General features: G+C 27.9%; 1 protein-coding gene across 4 annotated transcripts; it reads right to left on the bottom strand.

Moving 5' to 3' along the window:
* Positions 1-1,115: 1,115 nt before the first annotated feature.
* LOC126917454 (ubiquitin carboxyl-terminal hydrolase 7) lies at positions 1,116-13,830 on the bottom strand. Of its 4 annotated transcripts, none has more exons than XM_050724327.1 (18): positions 13,325-13,830; positions 12,145-12,243; positions 11,516-11,788; positions 11,291-11,409; positions 10,876-11,010; positions 10,407-10,601; positions 10,164-10,335; positions 9,874-10,066; positions 9,624-9,777; positions 9,279-9,473; positions 6,391-6,612; positions 5,814-6,108; positions 5,440-5,659; positions 5,198-5,365; positions 4,601-5,105; positions 4,432-4,503; positions 4,271-4,370; positions 1,116-4,097 (listed from the first exon to the last, which is right to left on the bottom strand). In XM_050724327.1, the coding sequence occupies exons 1-18, from the start codon at positions 13,416-13,418 to the stop codon at positions 3,973-3,975; spliced, it is 3,336 nt and encodes a 1,111-aa protein (XP_050580284.1). In that variant the 5' UTR covers positions 13,419-13,830; the 3' UTR covers positions 1,116-3,972. The 4 variants fall into 4 exon arrangements, with proteins under 4 accessions (XP_050580284.1, XP_050580281.1, XP_050580280.1 ...); XM_050724324.1 differs by having other exon boundaries at positions 1,116-4,076; positions 13,325-13,568; XM_050724323.1 differs by having other exon boundaries at positions 4,271-4,364; positions 13,325-13,568.
* Positions 13,831-14,710: the final 880 nt, after the last annotated feature.

The raw sequence follows: 14,710 nt of genomic DNA, 5'->3' as shown, positions 1-14,710 counted from the left end.
GTCATATAGATTGTTCCTTCTCATCTTTAATGATAACTTAGCAAACAATAATACTACATCGGGAAATTAATGTTGTTACAATTATGACGAAATTTCTAAGACACAAACATTTATGTAATTACCACTTCGTAATTGGATGAGCATTATAAACATGAAAATGATTGCACAATTAAAAAGGCAAACATTTGAAAATTTAACAATTTATTTAAAGAGATTATAATACACTTGTATATATGTACTTTGTAATAACTACTCGTTAATTATATGTTCATTCCAAAAAAATGTTTACAAGTTAATTTCTTGTCGTGATAAACAGATTATCATAACAATTTTATACTCGCACACAGCATTTTTTATTTTGCTTCTTTCTGTTATTTATTATTGGCATTTTAATATTTAGCATCCCTGGAAATTTCCGGTAATCGAAGAAAAATTAAATTTCGTTATATATAAATCATCATCTGCTAAGTAGAAGTCGTATTTTTATTTAATATGATTTGATAATATTTGTCCTCAGTCCACTAAAGTAACACAACGTGCTATTGATTGACAAATGTCATTTAAAGACAAATAAAATGTTTCCTCTTTTGTCATTTTTTTACTATTAAAATAATTAAAAGTAAAAGTAATAATAATAAAAAGTAATCCAGAAATATTTATCCATAATATTAGTCAGAAATTTTTTAAGTTTATTTTAAATTTGTATGTCAAAAGAATTAAAGGGTATTTGAAGAAGATATTGATAATATTGAATCATGAAATGATAGAAAATATCTGCATTATACGTTAATGTTACTATTAACCTATCCGCTAAATTTAATACCGCTTTTAAAAAGGAAAACGGTTTAATTATATACAATGTTTATATCCAATATTTTATCTTAACAATGAATTTTTCTTGTAATGTAATTTTCTAATCAAGTATTTCGTACTTAGTATCATTATATAATTTTAAATAAGTTAATATAATGTTGAACAATAACATTGTTCTAATATAAATATTATTTCAATTCTTAGAAAGAAAGTAATATTAAAATAAACGTATGAAGAAAAACGAATTGAAATATGTCACACTAAAACCATGTGAAGTAAGATAATCAAATAAATTCATAAAATGTTCTTTTTCTTATTTATTATCTTGTTTATGCATTCTGTATAGTCTAGTTTATTGTGTGTATTTTGCTTTTTATTTGCTTAGAAAAAAATTAGTGAAAAATTATTGATGAACTTTACAATCACAATTGAGCAGCTGCTACAATATTAGCTGTACAAAAACAGAAACAGCATTACAATTAATTACAAGCATTATATTATATATCAGAAGTGCATATTTTCGCGGATTATTTGTTACATGTAAATTTGATATTTTTTTTCGTTTGCTTTTCTCTTTTTTATTATAATACAATAACTTAAATAATTCTTTTCAAATATAACTTTCATATGATTTAGTGCAAAAAATACATAGATACTATCAACATCGTCATAAGTGATATTCATACTATCTCCAACTTTAAAATCATTGTTATTGTTAGTATTCATTGAGGAACATAACAATAAAATGTATATGTATACAACTAATATACGGAATTGATATTTATATTTAGTAAAATGTGTAATTCATATTTTCATAATGAATACATATGTTTCCAGGTAAATACATATGCTCTATTCATGACATCCTTCGATTAAAACTTTCGCTTTACTTTTTTCAGGAAAACTAGTTATGAATACTAATATTTTTACAAAAAATTAAACATTAAGTTTTTGTATATAATTTAATTAAAAGAAAAATGAAGTTTTCAATTTTTCCAATGTTTAAAAAATATGTACTTCCTTTTAGTGTCTTATCTTTACATGATTCTAATAATCTTATGAATTGAAAAAGAAATAAAAAGAAAAAGAGAACAAAGAAAGTTCATTTCAAAATCACGTAATGAAATGTGTTATTTAAGAATTTCTGTCTATATTTTTTTAACAGAACATATATTAAAATTATTTCCGAAAACAAAAATAAGTGACTGCAAGTTGCATGTTTATAACGAAACATTTGCAAGCATATACATGATTAAAATTACGGCTGTAGTTAGTCAAACTAGCTGTACAATCACGTTTAGGTTTACAAAATATTGCAATCTTCACAATTAGCATGTCCAGTCTTCGTAAATATTACTGCACATCGCATAAATTTCTTATGTATTATCGATTCATAGTAATTATTCGTCGATGTTGAAATACGCTCTAGAAAACATGTGACATCGTGAATAATACATACTCATTGTAAGAGCTACATTTGACGTATTTCTTTAAATTATATACTCAATCGATATAAATTACCGCTCCAATTGAGCTGCAGCAATTTATTATTCTAATAGACTAACAGCTAATTAGCTCGAATTAAAATCATTAACTTGACCTATTTAAAGAGTTCTTTTAAAGTTTAAAACTCTTTCCTTTCTTTATTTTTTAATAATTGCAACAAACTATTCTCTTAGAAAAAGATTTATTTATTAAATAAATTGAATAAATTGCTCCATCTTTTTTCAACATTTAGTAACATTCTTAGGTATTGTGGAGCCATGGATTTAAACGTTTCGAAGAAAGATTATAATCACAGTTAAGAGAGGAGAAAATGTTGAATAAAAGATGATTCATAAATAATAAGAGATCTAGTAATAATATCGTGGCAAGTTATCGTGCGTAGAGTGTATGCAAAGAATAAAAAAAAAAGAACAAAGCTATGAAATGTTTAATAAAACAAAAACAAAGGCTTAATTAATGAAATGGTGAAATAACACTTTTCTTTAAACAACAACTTTTATCTTCCAATGCATTCCATATAGTTATGCTCATAGCACAGAGTGAATTCAACATTCACCACATTTGATGCATTCTTTTTCAGTTTTTTGTTATTTTAATTGAAACTGCTTCATTAATATGTTAGTCTACTGTTAGATATTTGCAAATTTCATAGAATCCCAGTAAAATATATAGGAAAAGATGTAGAGAACACACACAAAAAAGAATATACTCAAACATAAAAAGATCCAGGGTGTTTGGAAAGCAAATCGAAAATTTTATTTATGAATTATCTTGTAAGTATTTTATAATAATTTTTGTTATGCAACAATTTCGTACTATTTAATTACATTCCCCTTCAATTAAAGTATAATAAGCAACGAATCTATAAACAAGATGTTAATGTTTTGCTATTTTGCGAAGAAATATGAAGCAGGTTATAAAAAGTAATTGTATGCCTGCGTTTCAAACATCCTGAATATAATATAAAACAGGAATATGTAGACAATTCTTTTGTGATAATGGGCGTTAAGTATTACATCACGTAGAACAGTACATAATGTTTCTTTGGGTCTCATTATATTCAGCTACAAAGATTTTACATGGCAGGATCAAATAACCGAGATTTAAAAAAAATTATACTTTTCTAAACTAATGCGCTATATTTATAAATACCTTACTGTTTCTTGACACAAAGGCATTTTTTTACTTAGTAATAAAATATGCTTTTAAATAAATTCTTACTCTTGATAGATATAAAAGCAATGAAAAACACTGCTTTCAAAAATATTTGTTAAATAACTGTCACTGAATGACAAAATATTTACAAATTTCACAGATAGAATCCATTGTTGCAATATAGTGGAATCAATCATCAGTATATATGATTGATCCAGCCATTACGTAAAATCCCTGTCGATTCGAAAGGGAGAACTTCCATGATGTATAAAATATCATTGCATGTTCATTACAGTCTCTTAATCCATCGTATACAAAGCGTAGATTTACCTTTTGTTAACATGATCATAATATTAAAACCGCGCACTATCTGGTTGAAGAACCGAATACATAAACGCATTTCCAACCATCCTATGTCAAACGTCGCTTTCTTACTATAGAGTCGTATAAATTATATGAGTGGCTGCCTAATTTCATTCTTCTTCGTGTGATGAAAATTTAATTGTAAATTTTAATGGCCTTTTCGAGGTAGTTGATACGAGAGCGCTTTGGCGCTTTGTTGACGTGTTCTAGGCCGAGCCAAGGCCTAAGTGGCGATGTGCCTGCGTTTAAAAATGGATAAACTACAAAATTTATTTTTCATCAACGTCAATTTAAAGTTTTTACTGTAAAATTATTCGCTACTTCACCTATTTTAATATTTTCTATCAAAACGTTGACGTTTGTATTTATATGCATGTGTGTGTGAGTGTATGTATTTTTTTTTTATTTGTATCTTTTTTATTTGAACACTTACTTTGATTTGGATGAATACGGAAATCTGCAAGGTCCATGCAGTACTCTGGCGAGTCCATAATAAAGTGTGGTTTACCCATCGTCACCACCGCGAACTTAAACTTCAAAGTTTTTTTATGAATTCTCATAGAATATCAAATAAAATTAGATTAGGATGCCTACCTTTTCAAATTCTTTTTCTTGTACCCCCAACTTCTTCAATAGTCTTTCTTTCATCTTTGGGAAAGGCTCACCCTGTAAGCATATAAACGACGAAAATACAAACAATGTAAAATTATGAAATTAAAATATTTACTTGAAAAAACATCTTTTCATATTTTAATACACTTACATGTTTGATTTTAAAGAAAAAGGGAATACCAAATGTTGAAAAAATATCCTTATGGAAATGGGCAACAGGAACCAACATTTCATCTTCTGCTAAATTTAACTCATCATTTGGAATTTCTTCTATCCTGTATAATTTTGTGCCAGATGTATTTAAATTATCTAAAGGTACATCTTCCCTTGGACCAGGCGAAAGTTTACTAGAATTAATTTCTAATATCCTTAATTTTCCAGATCCGTTTTCTGATAATTCTACTTGTTTTTTAGCTTCTTCCAGCAATGTTGCTACTGTTCCATTTTTGTTAGGATAAAGAATAATTTCCTTCTCTTCTTTAAGAGACGGACCAACCCATATACATTTGAACTGCTTTTTGTTTTCGAGTTCATTCACTCTAATACTAAGTTGCTGATAATATAACTTTTTTGCTTTAGGTTTACAATAAGAAACCAAATCTTTCAACGAACCTTCAAATGTGCATTTTAGTGGATGACCAGGTGAATCTTTGTAGCTGCAAATGTAATAAGAAATATTTGTATATATAATATAGACGCATAAAAGTATATAAAATTGTATAAAGTTATATATTATATATATTCTTACGTTTGACATTTAAAGAATTGCAAAAGATAAGGATCTGTACCAAGTCTCTGTGCCACAGCTCTTGCCATTTGGTCGTATGTCATTCTTAATGAAAGTTCCATTGTAAAACCAGTATCATTAGGAATTATTTTATCACAAAATGTAACTTCCACTCTATGAAATAGGTCTCTGAAATATAACAAAAATTTTTGTATAAAGATATTTGTATAAATATCAAATTTTACAAATGTTTCTCAACTTACTTGAAGTATTCTCTACATGTTGGAAGCTCATACATTTGATTGTCACCCTCTTTTTGGAAAACGATTATATCTCCATCCATTAATTCCTCAAGGACTTTCTCTAATGGTTCTGTTAAGTTGTCTATCTTTTCTACCAAGTTTGGTTTGATTTCTTCGTAAAGAGCCAATTCTGTATCAGGTGGGAAACCAGCTCTTTCATTTAAGATTGGTATAAGTTCCTCTGCACAAAACCGTGATAACAATTATTTTCCACTGTTATGAAGATATAAATCTATTATATTTTATACTATATAAATTTGTTTCTTAATCTCTGACAATAACATTATAGTAAAAAATTAAATTAAGGAAAGGAAGTTATTTAAAATGAAACTTACGGACTTTAGCTGTGACAGGCATATAATGATGTCCACAGTAATGAATCTTCTTATTTTTGGGATCGTATAATTTAAAAAATAGCAGAACATCGGTGTCCTTATCGAAAGGTGGTAATGCTGTTAGATCAGAATCTGGAGGAACAAGTTCAACAAACACGTTCCAAACATTTGGGTTCTCCGCGCATTGGTAAATAGATTTTTGTAGGTCATTTTCTAATTCAATTGGCATTGGTCTACAAGTCTGGTTTGAACGCACATTCAATGGCCATAAACGAATTTGTTCTATTGGATATTTCTGTAGAAAAAAATCCCATAAAATTAATTATTTAAATTCTATAATCCTTCAATTTGATAAAATAGTTGTTTCACTTTTAAGTACAATTTTTTTAATCACCTACCGTGTTCGTAGATGATCACAATAATATAATATATAACCAATTAGTAGCACATATTATGAAGTCACACCAATATTTCAATATCAAATAATTAAAAATATCGATAAAATAAAATATCGATAGTAGCATACTTTAATACAATATGATGAGAGTAATAGCATGAAAAATTTGTCAACACTTACCAAGCTATCACTCAGCAATTCGAGAAACTCGTGCAAGGTACACTGCTTACGTACGCGAAATACACGATACAAAGCATGCTCTGGATCATATAAGTCATTCCCTTGGTGACCGTCAAAATTATCCTCAAGAAGGACGTTGACGGTTATATATAAGTATGCTTCTGTTCTTTCCTTTCTTCGTATTTGTTCCAGCCTCTTCTCCTCTTGCAGCCTCTCCACCAGCTAGACCAACAAAATTAAAATTATCCATATATGTACTAAATTCATCTCATTGGTAATTTTTCCTCATCTGTCTTCTAAAATTTAATCTTTTAGAAAAGCAGTGTGCTAGTATCATGCTTTTGAGATTCGAGAACAAATAGTATTCGAAACATCAAAAGAATGAATTTTGTTTTGTCCTTTATATAATTTTAATTTTGTTCATCTGCCGCAATACAGACTACTAAGTCAAACAATTACACAATGAAAATTATTCAGCTGTAAATGATGGTTTCATGTAACATACTTCAAATTAATCCAAACAATTAGAAAGTATATAAAATATATAAAATACTAATAAATTTTTACACAGGGATGATGTTTTAAATAACTAAATAATGATTTATGAAATGTACTAAATTTTTGTTTTATAGTTCTTTAAAATAAATTTTCTATTATCTTCGTTTTGTCTACTACATTTTGATTAAAATATAAAACATAATGTTATATTATATATTTCTTTGAAATCAAGAATCATACAATGTTAATAATTGATATTTGCAGATCTTAGACTATCATACCTGTGTGCTATGAATATTTACAAAAATACATGACCATCATTTATGCTAAATAATAAAAAGAATGTAATGTATAACTATAGTAGTGTGGAGATGCTTTACATATTGAATTACTGTCATGCGGATGTTTTAAATAATAATACAGCTACATTTTTAACAAGTAAAAAGTAAAAATGGTAACAAATTAACTAATATGATTTTTAGTGTTTGAAATTCTCTAGCATTCAACAGTTTATTCTATATTTTTTCATTCATTTTATGTTTAGGATAAAGAGTAAGTATATATTATATAATATATATATATTAATATATATATATAAATATTATATATTATACATACATATATATATATATATATATATATATATATATATATATATATATATATATATATATATATATATATAGGTATTTTATAGTTATTATGAAATATTCACTTTGTTCATGAGGCATTGAATTTTTTCTATTTATTAATACGTAACAACAAATAAATAGATAGCATCTGTTGATGGTCATACTGACTATGAACATTGACAAAATTTAATGAATTAACGACTCGATTAATTGATTCAGACCTCATTACAAGGTTCAATATCCTAATTTTATTATTAACGTTGATTCAAAGTGTTAATTCATGAAAATCATAGATTTAATAATATAAATCACATTTCACCTCACTCACTAAACGATCTTCATTAAATAACAAATACACCTTAGAAGACGTATTAAGGAAGAAGCAGACATTAATAAATCCTACTTATTGTTCATTTTCTCTTTTTCCCACAGCATTATCTATTTCATGAGTTAAAACTCATTATTTTAAATCAGATTTTGAATAATTATCTCACTCTATTAACTAATAAGTCTTTCTTGCCTGTACTTTTGTTATAATTATTCACACATTTCAACCTATTCTGCGATATGTCTGTGCATTTGTTACCCAAAGCTTTAGAATACTACAATACAATTATTTTTTTAGGTATAATATTATACAATATTTATTACAATAAACATTTCAAACTGATTCTAAGGCTCACCACGATAATAGCCTAATAATCAGATTTTATGCCAACCCGATTTCAATTTTTGTATAGTACCTGAAGTGCAACGCGTACATTAATTATAGCTGTTTAACCTTCAATCAACTAATATATAATTAATATAAAATTTGTAAGTAACGAGAAAAATAAATTAAAAGAATCAACAAAGATCTAATTTTTACATGACTCAATCGTCCATACAAAAAAAATCCTCTGTCAAAAAGATTAAAATACGATCATTTGAATAAAACAAATCTCTATATAACATTAACTAATAAAAATCTATTGATAATATACATATTAGATAACTGTAATACAACATTTTATATTGATTAACTGTCATTTTCAAACCAAATATCTTTGCATGTAGACATCAACTCAATATAATGTAATGAAATATTTTCTCTTCTCCTTTCTTTTTTAAATATATAATAAATATCAGCAAAGTAATGCGCGCGTAACACTTTTAAGTCACATAAGAGTGACATATTACATACAACATGCTGTACCTGAAAATGGACACAATGTATACAATATCAACATTTGGTGATATAACAGCCTGTAGCTGATAACGCTATAAATTTCTGGTTATTAAAAAATATTAAGAGAAATTTTATAACAAATATTTGAAAATATATATATGTATGTATAGGTGCTAAAAAAAATATTAATTTATTAAATTTAATTTGTAGATATTATTTTCTGATTAATTCACATATCCAAAATATTGAATCTATTCAAATACGTTCCTATGTTATTAAACTTATTTCATTCTTGTATATAACTTGATGTAATGTTTTATGAATTTGATGATTTTATATGTTATGAGCTAATTAGCTCAAGACATATTTAAGAAATGGGAAGTTTTGTTGGAAAAGAATTCAACCAATTTGCAACTCTTTCCATCTCTTCAAAAATCATGAATATAGAGATTTGGATTTCGAGAATTTTGCGTGCACGGACGAAGAGTCGTAGTCTCTGTATGTGAGTCTTTGATTGAGTCAGTCGCGTCTTTGTCACGTTCATGGTCGCTCAACTCCTGGGAAAGCTCTCTTTGTAGGACGTTTCTGACCTCTTGAGGTATATCCTCTTCCTTGACTTCTTGTAGGACATTTTCCAGCTCAGAGTCCCTTATGTACACCAACATATAGGCGTTCGTACAATGTTTCACAGCTATAGACATATCCTCATCTTGACCACCATAATTGTGTTCAATAGCTTCTTGTTTCGTACACCTTGAGACGACATCATCGTCGAATTTGCACCACTGTTTCAGAATTGAGTATACACAATCAATGATATTTGCATATAATTATTTAAAATTATTTAAATAGAGAATGAAATTATGTTTAAAAGAAATACATGATTATTTCTAACTAAATTAGAATAAAATAATTAGAATAAAAAATGCACATACTTTTCCATCACCAGCTGGGTTGATAAATACAACATAATGCCCACCATGATTATCCCCACTGTGTACTAAGACTGCATGCAATGTATAATCTGCACTTGTTGCTTCTTTATTTTGTAAATATTTGCCAAGGCTTATTTTTTCGTAGAATTCAAACCTTAATGAAATTTAATGTATATATACATAAAGATCGCAAATATTATGAAAAATAGATTCTATGTATTAAGATTATAATTTTTTTGTTATTTCTTACCTATCATTAAATTTTACAGAACAATCTGTAACTGGATCATATTGAAATCGCATTAAATGTAAATGCAGCACTGGTGGAAATGATGAAAAGATAACACCCTTTTCTGCCTCTTGTAATCCATTCTCTCCCGCATCATATTTATTATCACCATCCAGACTTTCAGTACTCACATAATCATTAAAAGACTCATAAACTAAAGTTAATTTTTACATAATATAAAATTTTATAAATAATACGCAAAACATGAAATTTGTATGTATTTAATAAGAAATATTTCTTCATATACTTACTATTTTTCTTTCCTTTTATATTTAACTGTATATCATAGAAAGTTTCAACTCTAGTTGATTTGTAATCAATATTTTTACATTTGATAAATGAAACCATCTTTCCTTCAAATAATTTTGGCACTGTACCCTCTACACATGTACCTTTCATTTTACTTTCCAACTTGTCTAAAAGCTAAAGCAATTATTAGTAAATTGATAAATAAAGCTTAAAATACTACAGATTATTGTACATTAATTCCTTACCACTCGTAAAAATTCTTGTACATCATGTTGCATGAATGAATCCAATGTTTCCCAACCAAAGCTTTTGGTTAATTTTTTTGTACCTACTGGCTTATCAGAGAACTGTAATTCATGAAATACCCTTTGTAAAGCCAAAGCAACACTTTTGCTAGAATCATCACTTTCTGTTGGCATTTTGTAAACTGCTTTACGTAACTAGAAATATAAAAGATAAATACCTAAATATTTATATTACAATCACAAAAAGTTGAAGATCTAGAAAATAAAGGATATTAATTAGTTTCTAGTTTAAAAAATACAACAAAATTTATTTTACTTCTGCTAATCTGATAATTTCATAATATCCATCATTATCAATGTTTCTTTAGAAATTTGTATTAACATAATATACACAACATATACTGATACAAATGACAATTATAGTTAATATTTAAGTTTTGAAATACTCGACATAAATGTATTAACCTACCTGATTCGTAAAATACAAAGTTTGAAGTAAAGAGTTCATATAGCATGTAGCACCTTGATTTTTTAAGCCTACAAATCCTGTATGCTTTTTACTATCCCAGCTGACACCATGTGGAGCATCAGCCATGACATGAACCTATTTAAAAAAAATTAATGTTATAAAAATAGCTATAAACGTGTATGTTTACAGAAAATATTTATGAAACAAATGGATCGAAACTTAATATTTATATAATATTTCATAAACCTCCTCAGAGAATTAAATTATAACATAACCAAAAAATTGGAAATTTTTAAAAATTTTTGATTGAAGATAGCCTAAAATAAAAGTAATGAATAACTATAAATTTTTACATTAAATTAAACAAAATATTTTTTATTACTCTTTGATTAAAAAAATCTAATATCACACTAACCTCAAGTGTAATAGAATCATCTTTAATAAAACCTTTATCAGGATCCAGGACATCCTGCCATGTCATAAAATGACTAAATCCCCAATCATTTTCTTTACTATAGAAGAGATGTTGAATTTCTAAAATAAGAATACAGAATCATAATATTAACTAAATTCAAAATTAAATGAAACAAAACAATCTTCAGTAAAAATAAAATATTAGTATATAAAAATATATACTAACTTCTACTAAATGGTTCCTGTCCTTCCTTACAAGAAAGTAATCGAAGATCTGCAACTGCATAACAACTCCACGACGATTCACTTTCTCCATTACATTGCAGAAAAAAACCAAGAGATTTCTGAGGAGCTCTATCTTGTGTCTGACTTGACCTTGGCATTATCATTATTTTCCATGGTAAATTACGAACATAACATGGAGGTGACAACTGGGTTTCTTTCATTTTAGAAAGATTTTCCACTGTATAACGAAATGTTGCTTCTGATCTTGCTTCATCTAAATAAAAAGATATTGAGATTTATAATTAATGATAATTAATGATATGCATTTTATAATTGATATGCATGATATAATTACAACTTACATCTCATTATAATATTCTTATTATAACTTATATTCATTATAACTTATTATAACTTTTATAACAACTTTTAATATATGTATCTATATACCACAATTTTTAAGTTCCCTTTAATTGATAATCGAATTTAATTACTCATAAAATTTAAGTAAGCTGTCACTGTTAGCAAACATTTATGCCTTTTATTAAGATTTTAATGCTAATATTGTGTTTAGTTTGTAAGAAAGGTGGCATCAATAAAATAAATTTCTTTTTAATATTTTTCTCCTACCTTCCTCCATTTCTTGATCTTGAACTATACAAGCTAATTCTGATTCTCCGTTCATAGGACTAGTATCATTACCATCTCCTCCACCATCATTTGGTGTTTCTAGAAGGTTAAGACATCTATTACTGCAAAATTTTTAAAAGCTGCTTTTTGAAAAAAGCTTTTATAATTTTAGCAATAAATTAGATGGATAACATTACATTTTACAATGAATTATGCGCTGTTTTGTATATAATATATAAATTTTTGACAGTATTTTTGTATTATATAAACAGTATCAAAGGAATGTTGTATATTTGAGCTGTTTGAATTGTAGATTATCCACAACACTAATATATAAAAATAAAAAATTTACTTAATGTTTTATAATAAACTTAAAAAAGTGATTTACAGAAATATCCATGTAATAATTTATACACATAAAACTTGATGAAAAATGCTGTATCAAATTCCAGTCATTGTGTCATAATTAGAAAACAAATGAATGTTTTCATCAAATGAAGATCTGCTTATAACCATATATTTATAAGTTGTTAAAAAGAATATATATACATTCACTAACTTAACATTAAGTGTTTAAAGTATTTATATAGATATGTAAAGAAACAAAAAATAATAGTACATTTAAAATATATTTAGAATCTTACTTTTCTTTGTTAAGTTAATATAATTTGCGTGATTATATACAACATACATACTATATTGTCATGCGCGCGCGCGCGCATGTGTGTGTGTGTGTGTGTTACGTATTATACATATATATTAGATACATATCCCATTGCTATATTTTCTATAATGAAAATTTTAATAAACATCAACACATAGATTTTAATTCTTTTTGAATATATAAACTGCATGACTATGCAACAAACCAATCAAGTAGTATAGAATCAAAACTATCCCAAATGTAGCATAATATAACACAAATTATCGAAATCATATAAATATGTCACATATTTTTAACTCTAAAACCAACATAACTTTTATCTTATATTCTAATTAACGCTATTTTTGACTAAAATACGTACAAGCGTAAAAAAGTTCACTGTAAAATGTTCGTATCAACATATAAAGTTCGAAATAATTTCCCATAACCTTTAATGGCAAAAATCAAAACATATGAAACTAATAGAAAAAACTAGAAAAATTTCAATGAAGTGAAACAGATGAAGGTAACCCGTACCTCCTTCTTGTGTATCCATTTCCTCGACTTCATTGACCTGAACCGGTGCCAGGTTGAGCTGTTTAAGATTTTCCTGATCGTTAACGTGGTTCATCGCAATGCCGATATTGATGGTCGTCTTGATTGCGCCGGGAACCTCGGAGGCGGCTTCCGCCGTCGAGGTTACTTCTGAAGTTAATTTAACTGATGCAACTGCAGACGAGTTTCGAGTAAAAATGGACTGTTGTCGTTCGACGGGCTGATTATTCTCGTCAGGGACGGAAGATTTTTGCTCGAGCGAATGTTGCTGATTTAGTTGTTCGATTCCAATTGCAACCGGGCTCGCGTCACTACTACGACTCGAGAACGACGTCCTTTTGCCACTCGACAATGGTTGATATTTACTTGCGATGAGACCAATTTCTGCAGCTCTCAAGTGCCCCCGCTTTTTCGGGGGACGCCCACAGCATATATTCCACCCTTGCGAGATATCCTCGTAATTTCTACGTTGTCTTTGCTCTTGTCGCCACGACTATTTCTCTCCTTATTCTCGAATCTATCTTCCTCGCACTTTTCACTTTGTACCACCTCGCTCTTTCTCGACCGATCCGAGAAACGGTTTCCGCACCGCGGGACCGGCGCGCTACTAATCGTCAAACTTACGTACTTCTTGCAAACCACCAATCTACTATATTTCGATCTTACTATTTCATTCAGCCTCTGGCAACGATCACCTTTACAACCAAATCTTTCGTACAGTGTTTCCAGCTTTTTAACCTGATCACTGATACACTCAGCTGATCTTTTCGCGGACGAAGCAGGACGATCTGCTTCGATGATAGTCTTTCAGACTTCTTTTACGCGAAAATAAACAAAATGGCGACAAACCACACTGTTCTACTGCCTGCCTGTCTGTTCTGCATACAATTCATACAAGTCACGAAATTTTCAACGTCTTTTAGATAGCACACTCAATGCTACCTTTTGTTCTGTCAACGCGGCAAATATAAATAACTACAAACCAGGATTAGAATAATTACGTACTAAAATCAAATCTTAGATTCAATTCTATCTGTATTTTTTGAAAAATATTACTCTATACCATTGTTCTTATATTTAAGTTTATAGTTAAGTATAGTAAATGATATATGATATAGTACATTGATACAATAAATTCTAAATAAATTATTATGAAAATAATTCATAGTCATATGTGCTGTTTTCTGTTTATAATATTATTTATTTAATAAAAGAACTCTACCAAAAAATGGATAAATATAGTGAAATATATGTTAAGAATTTCGAAAAGTTATATAATATTCAACCTATATTCAGCCGATGATAAATATCAAAATCTGCCTATATAATGTATGTACGTACTTACGCCTATCTTTTGTATGCAATTAT

This window comes from Bombus affinis, chromosome 6, assembly GCF_024516045.1.
Source record: "Bombus affinis isolate iyBomAffi1 chromosome 6, iyBomAffi1.2, whole genome shotgun sequence".
NCBI classification, from domain to species: domain Eukaryota; kingdom Metazoa; phylum Arthropoda; class Insecta; order Hymenoptera; family Apidae; genus Bombus; species Bombus affinis.
This window is presented reverse-complemented; position numbering and strand designations above follow the sequence as displayed.